The 9,990-nt window shown below is 33.8% G+C and overlaps 1 protein-coding gene across 1 annotated transcript; it reads left to right on the plus strand.

The window, feature by feature from the left end:
- Positions 1–7,219: 7,219 nt before the first annotated feature.
- On the plus strand, positions 7,220–9,990 carry LOC141480054 (uncharacterized). Its single transcript, XM_074169740.1, has one exon. It carries the CDS (start codon positions 7,268–7,270, stop codon positions 9,974–9,976), a length of 2,709 nt encoding a protein of 902 aa, XP_074025841.1. The 5' UTR covers positions 7,220–7,267; the 3' UTR covers positions 9,977–9,990.

Below are 9,990 nucleotides of genomic sequence, written 5' to 3' on the forward strand. Positions count from 1 at the left end.
TTTGAAAGAATCTTCCATTTTCTTCTTTGTACGGTAACATTCATCACAAATCAACTTTGTACCAATTAGGTACGGGTCAGCCTTTCATTCTGGCTAGGCTGACTTGTTGCAGTAGTGTTGAATACTTGCTAGCATGAAGCTTCTTTATTTTAAATGCACAAAAGTATCTTACACTAAATATAACTATAGAGTGCATTTCTTTAATATCCCCCCCTTTGATTTTTCGAATGGGATACCTAATAAAATTATTGCATGAATACTTTATTTTGAAGTGAAATTGGCAGATGAAACTTTCAAGAATGCAACTGGGCGCCATCTGGGAAAAACATTAAATGAAAGGAGCGTCTTATGACACATCATTTTGAAGCTCCTGACGAATACTTCAAAACTCTAGAATATGAAGTTAATATCTTTACCTACTACAAAATGGCGGAACATTTCAGCGGCGACATTCAATAATTGCCTGAATACATTGACATTCAACTTCATAATATGAGGTAATGAGCTTGAGGTCAGTTCAGAAGATGCTCGAAATGGTTGCCTTGAACTTCTTGACATATGAACAGCCTATATCCGATATTTCACGCCGAACATTTTCGAACACGGTAACGTCAATATCTCTACAAATATTTATTATATTCTCTGCCGTATATCCAATATTGAAGCAGGTTCACTTTCGTACACCTTTTGCTTCAAATAGCCCCATAAAAAAGTCCAAAGGTGTCAAATCTAGAGAGCGGGCGGGCCATTCTGTAAGACCTCGACGGCCAATCCAACGACCGAGAAAAGTAGTATTCAAATAGTTTCTTACTTCTCTGGAGTAATGTGGTGGTGGTCCATCTTGTTGGAATACAATATTCATATCGATTTCATTAGGATTCGCTTCGACGATTTCAGTGATGAGAGGGTAAACAGTAGTTTGCAGCATATTCAAATACAGTTCCCCGTTAAATTTTAATCAATAAATAGAGGTCCTATAATATGGTTTCCCAATATTCCTGCCCAACCATTAATATTTTCCGGATATTGGGAAAACCGAAAACTAAATGAAAATATTCTAACTGAACCATGATGTTCATTATCGTACTGACATTTTTTGTCGTTTTTATAAACAAAAAATAACTTTACAAACCTCATCAGTTTGTTGGAATTGCCATATGGCAGAGCAAAAGGAATATTTCTAGAAAAATCGATAATATCGATATTCAGGAAATTATTAAATGTTCAATGTTCCGCCATTTTGTAGTAGGTGAAGATATCATCATCATATTTCAGGCTTGTGAAGTATTCGTCAGGAGCTTCAAAATGATGTGTCACAAGACTCCCCTTTCTATTTAATTTTTTTTTCGCAGGTGGTGCCCACTCGCCATCTTCAAAGTTTCATCTGTCAGTTTCACTTCAAAATAAAGTAAACATTCAATAATTTCATTATTCCGAATTTAAATTTTTTGAGTTGATCCGTTCAAAAAATAAAAGGGGGGGACATTAAAGAAATGCACTATATAATTCACAGTTGCTGTCAGAATAAAATTAAAAATTTAAAGAAAACAAAAATTCTGAAGCATTTCTCCGAGAAAAGCATACATTCATACATCATACAAACGCAATAATTCATTCAAACATCGTTTCATTATCCTCAACATGTCTAGACCAAAATGATTTTTGAATTCAGTAGCATGAAAAACTTCCAAAAAACTATTGAACAACATCCAATTTTTCAAAAAATCATCCATTGGTTACATGTTGACAAACACAAAGAAACACGTCGACAATCATCCATTTTTTACATTAATACATCAACTCTTTTCATAAAATCAACAAATTCACAATGGATCTAGAAACCAATAAATCAGTTCACTTAGATCTCCCAATTACAAAAATTAATAGCAGAAATTATTTTTTATACTCCCGTACGTGAAATAGTACTTTCACACACCGTTCACGAATCGTAAAATGTAATTTCACGCCCTTGTGCGTGAAATTATTTTTACGCCCTAGGGCGTGAAATAAACCCATAAGAATAACATGGTACATTCAAGTGTTTTTATTACCAATGCGTGAAATATACTCATAAGAAATTATTTATTAATTATCAAGGTGGAAAATGTACCTGCCAGATCGTTGGTATAAATAAAAGTTCCTTCGGTAATCGCAAAATACCTAAATTTACCTCATGCTGAACAATATACAGGCCACTGTTTTAGGCGGTCATCCGCCACGTTATTAGTAGAAGCTGGAGGCGATTTGCTTACCTTAAAAAAACATGGAGGTTGGAAATCCTCTGCAGTGGTAGAGCATTATATAGAAAACTCAATTACTCAGAAAATTGATGTGGCAAATAAAATTTTATCGCCTGAAAATCAAATTTCCTCAGCCCCTATCGCCACTACTTCTATCATCTCAACTTCCAAGTCAAAAAACACACTAATAGAAAAATCAAATGCTGCAGGTGCAAGTTTTGGAATGGTCACAGGTTCCAATATTACTATTAATAATAATTATTATTCCACATCAAAATGAAAACCAAAAATAATAATCTCAGTATAAGAATTAATTGTTAATTTTATAATATAGGTACTTACTAATTATTCTGAAATTCAATAAAGCTCTTTAAACTAATGGTGCTTAATTTTCTCTGTATGATCGTAGAAAAAGTATAGTGTGCAACATGTGCGTAAAGACTTTTTTACACTCGCGTTGTTTGCGACACTCGCCTTAGGGCTCGTGTCGCAAATTCCACGCTTGTGTAAAAAAGTCGATTTCACGCACTTGTTACACAATATACTATAGCAATTCACCACAAATCAACTGCAGAAGTGACATATAAACAACTGACATATAAACAAGTCAAAAATTGACAAGGACTACAAATCATAATGAAATAAAGAGAATTGAAACTTTCTATGTTTTTACCACTTTTATTTGTAACTAACGTTACTGCAGTTTCGTCCTAGGACATTTTCAAACTTATACACTAAACATGAAAATGTATTCATTTTCAAAACATTGAAAATGTCCTCATAAGACGAAACTGCAGTAACGTTAGTTACAAATAAAAGTGGTAAAAAACATAGAAAGTTTCAATTCTCTTTTCTTCATTATGATTTCCTACCACGTGGAAATGGCTACATCCATCAATTTATTGACTACAAGTCAAGTGATCATGGATCGTGCCCGAATGTTAATTTGTAAAGGAGGTCGAGAAATTTCAAGAAGAGCGTTCCAGAACACAAAAGAAGTTATGAACTGAAGAAGAATAATTCCGCCTATGCTTGTCACCTTTTAAAGAACAACAACGATTTTGACATGATCTAAGACATATTACATACAGAAAATGAAATATAAAAATTAAACCTATTGGATTCCCTGAAAATTAATGAAGGATTAGAATCAGATTCCTTAATGAAAAACCAACAGGAATATCACTCACCCTGTTAAAATTGTTTTCATAAAATTCTCAGAATTGCCAATTACTGAAAATATAACGGTTTACCCAGAATTGGTATTGGATATAGTAAATACTTTTTCTTGAAATCTGCCTGTCCTAGAATTAATCATTGATAATGAATTAGATAACTAATTACTGTTGTATAAAATGCACTGTAGAATTGTTAATGTACCAGTTCAACTGAAGAAACTAGCCTGTAGTGAAACCCGTTCGCCATTTCACCAGTTTTATTCCAGCAGTTGGGATGAGACCTTCGAAGATTGCAGCTGCTATTGTTGTATTATATGAATTTAGGGGTTTCGCAAGAAAGAAAAAAAAATATCGCAGTGGCCTCGTGGGAGAAAGTGGTCCCACCTCAATCTCTTATATCATTTCAGGGAGAACAGTGCGAAATATTACACCAATTATTGAACAATGACCGAAACAGAATTCAATTATTTATTGGAACTTGTGACACCCTTTTTACATGAGAAAGTCTGTATCTGCCGAACATCGCCTTGTTTTTACACTTCGCTACATAGCTACTAGAAGAAACTTGGAGGACTTAAAATTTTCATATGCCATATCACCACAAGCACTGGGAAAAATAACGAACAACGGTTCCCCTCCTCCACACACACATATACGAACTTGGTGCGTCCTGCCAGTGAAGCAAACAAATGTTTTCCAACCCGATGGAAGACCAAGTTCGTGAGAAATTGTGGCGATCTTGGTTCGTTAAACACCACACACAGGGGAACAAATGACGAACATGTTTCGTTCGAACCATATTCTAGGACCTAGTCTGTAGAAATTGGCACTCAGTTCCATTAAGATGGAAAGACTTCAGATGTAATAAAATTAATTTTTGTAGTATTGAATATCGTTCATTAAAAAGTGAATCAATTATTTCTATAGATTCTATAAGAGTAAAAGTGTATCAAGAGTATTTATTGCTTTCCAACTCTTCAAGACGCACGTCGCGTTCTGGCAACAACGTACAGATATGATTCGCGAACAAATGAAGTGTGGGAGATAGCCTGACGTCCAGGAAAATTTACAGTCTGACGGTTTTATATTTGGAATCGAAAATAAATGTATCAATTTCATGGAGACTCTTCACACTTTTATGATAAAAAACATCGCTCTTCTTAACGAGTTTTGTTCGAAAACTTTGACAACGATAAGTCAGAAAGTGATTGCTTGTTGAAAACTAAGAAAGTTGTTTTTCCATTCGGAAATTATCGTATAGGTATAAATATTTCTGAATCAAACATATTGTCTGTTGAAAAATAATTCAGAAACACGTCACGAGTCTCTGAATCGACTAAAAATTTTGAGGTTCCTTCAGACATTTTTATAAAATGGGAATATCAGATTTTTTTAAAATAAGTTGTACCATAGAGTTTTTGGAGAGTTTTTTTTTTCATTTGTAGGTACCTATTCATATTTTTTTTTATTTCCATTGCTCTGAGCGTTTTCTACAATGAACTTAAAATAGGAAAACCTTTTATGAATATCTGAAACATATCTACATCAAAAATATATTATATGTGTTTCATTCAATAAGCAGAAAGAGAAATGATAGCAATAATAACTTCCGAAACGAACACTATAATTGGAATTATAATTGAAATGAAGTAATTTATATACACAAAAAAGTAATGGCGCAATAAATGTTGGAATTGGAGTCCTTCCATTTCGAGATATTTTTGAACTCAGTTTTTTAAATGATTTATTGCCCTTAACACACTTATTTGCTACATTGTTGTGAAATCATTCAAAATCCTCAATCTCGAGTCCTCCACATTTTCTATCTCTCTGTCAGCGTAAATCCTTTTTTTCAATGTCCCCCATAGAAAATAGTCCAAAATAGTAAGATCTGGTGATGTTGCAGGCCATTATATTGGCCCAGTATTTGTGTCGAAATGGAAGGACTCCAATTCGAACATTTATTGGGCCAATAATTTTGTTGTGTATACAAATTACTACATTTCAATTTTCATTACAATTGTAGTGTTGGTTTTGGATGTTATTATTGCTATCATTTCTTTTTCTGTCTATCAAAACACATAATATATTTTTGTTGTAGATATGTTTCAGATAATCATAAAAGGTTTTTCTATTCGAAGTTCATTGTAGAAAACGCTCAGAGCAATGGAAATAAGAAAAAATATGAATAGGTACCTACAAATGAAAAAAACTCTCTAAAAACTCTTTGGTACATAGGGAGACGTAAAAGTTGCTAATGTGTTTTTATTTAACTCAGTAAACCAATTTTAAGGACCGTAATTTAAAAAGGAATAATTCACCCAATTATAATCAAATATTACCGAAACATCCTCAAATATAAAATAAAATTCAATTTCTCAGTATGAAGTGAACGTCTACGATCCAAAAAATACAACAAAAAATACAGGCCGTATATAAAAATTCAAAGATGGGAGTGGCCCAAGTCAGATGACACCCTATATAAAAGATTCATGGACATATTCTGATAGCTCATATCAAGTGCCAATAGCAAAATGTGGACAGATTTTCAATATGTGTGCGAATGAAGAAGATATAGGCAAAAAAATAATTTGTAATTTTTTGGTTTTTCCTGTATATCTCCAGAACCAAAAGAGCTATATTCGATTTTTTTACATCATTGAATAGATCTCTAAAATACGCAACTTTGTCACAATTCAACCGACACTCTTTCTCTCATCGTTTACATGACATATGTGAATATCAGAAACACTGATGATTTTAGGGGTTTCTAATCTGATGTAAATAAACATATTTTTGCACTTACATTGCAATCGTATTGTACACCTCAAAAGGGTCTACAAAAAAGTACGCGACGGTATATGTCTATCCCTTATGGATAACCCACAATAACAACTTTTTATCCTTTACTTTTTCACGAAGAGATTTTGAACAATACAACATTAATCCTTATCCAATTAAGTACCTTAAATACATTGTGCATTCAACATAGATCAATATGGCCCTTTACCGCATGTAATTTAAATGAATATTTTCGAAGATATTACAGATTAAAAATGCGGGGACATAGCGGTTGCGGCAGTACCGGCCACGGGGGCCGACGGCGCTTGCCTATAAATAACGGGTAAAACACTAGAAGAAAAAAACTCAAACTCATTATCATCGTACTCAAACTAACTACTATGCAAATCTTATAAAAAAAATAAAGTGTTATGATCACTTTAGAGTTATACTCGATCACTCAGCAGATTTCATGAATATGAATGTTTCAAAAAAATATATTTGCCAAGCAAAGGCACATGTCGTAGAAAATTTTTGTTACAAAATATTGTTATTGAATTTTAGTAGGTATAACTTTCATGAACAAAACAATAAAAGCGCCTCCTGAAGACTGATACCTTGTACGAGATCTTTAATTTTTATATTTATCAATCCTTTATTTCACACTTTTCATTCCATATGATCATATCTTTCTCCTTAAATTCAATGGCATTACATGGTTCACACATGTGTGTAGAGATGTGGAAGTTTTCGTTTTAAGTAGTTTGCAAAATATCTGCCGAAAGTTATATACTCGTATTTTCAACTAAAAAACACTTCTTCACAAATTGTACTGACATTATTGACGTTACTGAAAAAATTCATTCAATATACAGATTTTGAAAATAACTATTTTTAGAATTTCATAATTAGAGCTCAAAAATGACCGAAATGACAACATAATTTTTATATTTTCATAAACTAATCAATCGTTATTTTTCAGAAAAATATTCAAGTGTATTGCCGTCAACAATTTTAGAATAAAACCTACATCCATGTCACATTTTGTCAGTTTGACTGCATCAGAATATGAATAGCGGTTGTGCTTTTTGTCAGTGCTATAAATCGATCAAAAAGAAAAAACGTAGTTTTAAAAGTGGAACTGATCCATTGAAAAACTGGGAAAAATGGTTGAGGGAGAGAAAAATGATTCAAGACAGATTGACCAAAATATTGAAAAAACCCGCTGGGGAACTACTGATGAACATTTCTGAAGAAATCAGAAGAGTGCGTGAGGAGAAGCTAGTCTTTGCATATAGCCAGATTACAACTCACTTCGATAAGCAAAGGGGAAACCCCGAATTCTGGCATCTTCCACAAGGGTTAAAAAACAATAATTGCGACGGTAATAGAAACCCTATTTACTTCAGTGTGAAATCAAAAGAAGATAGGAATGAAATTCCTTCCATAGAATATGTTGCCACCCCTCAATTCGTTTTTGGTGAAAAGAGCGTGCTACCAAGAACAAGAAGTCTTTATGATCGTTGGCAAAAGGGTTCCTATAGGCAGAGATATTTGGAAAACATGTACTCAAAGCTCCGCTTTATAGAGCCTCATAGACCCGATCAGACTAATTTAATAATTCTAGGAAAAAGAATACCTACTGAAATCTGTTCATCGCCTATAGAAACTATTCCTCAATGTATATCACGTCCCAAAACCGATTTCAAAACCAAAGAAATATCACAAATATCATTCAAAGTTTATTCGATTCCTGCATTAGTCTTCATTTTAAATGGTACGGTACTGTCAAATGAACACCGGTTATGTAATGGCAGTACGAAAATTCGGCTCATCTTCAATTTGGACGAAATACCGCAGTCACCGGTAGTGAAAATATTGAAATTTGAAAACAAGGGCCTTAAAACACTAAGATTTTACTGGAATGAATTCAAAAAATTCCGCACATTTCGGGACATAGTTCCTAACCAAAAAACAGCTTCCCCTTTCTACTTTGAAAATACTGAAATACTTCTTGTGACTGGGAGGGAGTTTGAACTGCCCATTTTGTTCAAACCGAAAACTTCAGGGCACTTCAATGAAAGCTGGGAAATCACCACTCTACCGAAAATATGGGATGAAAGTCACAAAGTCATAGTTTCCCTACAAGGCATTGTATATGAGGGAAATTTTCAAGAAGATTCCGAAAATATTCGACAAATGTTGGACACCAACACCAGAAATACATTGATCAAAGAAATACTGAATGATGCATTGAATAATCTGAAGTGGGAAGAAACGTCGGAAGTAACTTACATGTTTTCCGAAAAAGAACTTTTCGAATGTGCAAATCTGGAAACTCATGGAGCAAAAAAACGAACTAAGTATTTATACAATAAAGCCACTGTTAGCAAACTGAAAGAATTTTACGCACTCATGAAGGAATCAACTGATGATGACGAATGGAACTATTCAATTGATTTAATTAAATCAGTAACTAGAAAAAGAGACGTACTTGAATACCTCAAAAATTTAACAGACAGGTGTATAAGTGCAAAAAATAAACTTCGGCAGCTGAACAATCCTGAAAATTATTCTTCAGACAATAAAATGAAGGCCAAATCATTAGGTAATGGAATGGAGGAAGAACCTCTTCAATATAAACCTTTAGGAACCAATTACAAAAATCTGGAAATACTCCTGTCCAACCTTGAGAGGCCTTCCATGATCGACAATAAACAAAGAAATAAGTACGTCTCTGTCTTTTTCATTTTTCGACGCTACATTTCCAAAATGTGCACTGCATTAGAAGAACTTGATGGAATATCTTGCAAAAGTGCTAAAACTAACTACCCTTGCTATGACTTCGAAAAGGTAACCGAGATAAGCGAACTTCCTGAAAGACTAATCTTCGAACGGTTTGACGACGTATGGATAGAAAGGACCAAACGTGCTCCTCCAGAACAAAAAACCGATTTTGCAGTGACCCCCAAACCTAAAAACCTAGAAAATATACCACCTGAAGATACCGAATTATTGTATGAAACTTACTTCAACAAAACGCCGAAAAAGGGAAAAAATAAGATACCAGCCGATGAAAAACAGAAAGTGAAATCTAAATTGAAAGACCAATCATCAATAAGACAAAATTTAACCGAATGCTCTGTGAAAGAAGGTTTCGACCCTTTTTCAAATATCGATCTTTTCATCGCACCGAAATCTGAAGGTTCGACCACGACATTGTTAGAAAAAACGTGTGTAAAGAAGAAAGGATCGGTTGGAAAAATCAACGATGGTTCACGATACGAAAAATATTTGATAGTTTATACCCACCTTTGCGAAGCGGTTGATGCCATAGTGAATACGTTAGAGACTTTCAGAGAAAATGATATATCTTCAGATATGTTGGGTGAACTCATCCCACAGAGACAAACAATTGAAAAATCTGCAAAACCTGACGAAATCGATACGATCGAAATTAACGCCGAAAGGAATTCCTATTTCAATAGTTTGGTGGAAACTCACTTCAATCAAAATGATGCAATGCATAAATATTTTGTAAGTGGAAGAACTCCTGCGCCCTTAGAAGAACTTTCGTTGAAACATTCCCCTGCAGATCCCGAGACCATCCCTTATTCATTCAAATCACATGAGTCACTTGTAATCAAATCAGTTGAATCGTTAACTTCACCAAAATCAATAGGAATCCAAACTAGTCTTAAAAACAGTGGCTCCGAATGTAGTGCGGAAAAACTGAACACTTTTTCAGCATTTGATTCAGAAAAAATAAGTAAATGATAAAGTGAAGAGTT

Source organism: Leptinotarsa decemlineata, unplaced genomic scaffold (genome assembly GCF_025532065.1).
Source record: "Leptinotarsa decemlineata unplaced genomic scaffold, Ldec_3_MD MMD2_P_RNA_scaffold_6, whole genome shotgun sequence".
NCBI lineage: Eukaryota > Metazoa > Arthropoda > Insecta > Coleoptera > Chrysomelidae > Leptinotarsa > Leptinotarsa decemlineata.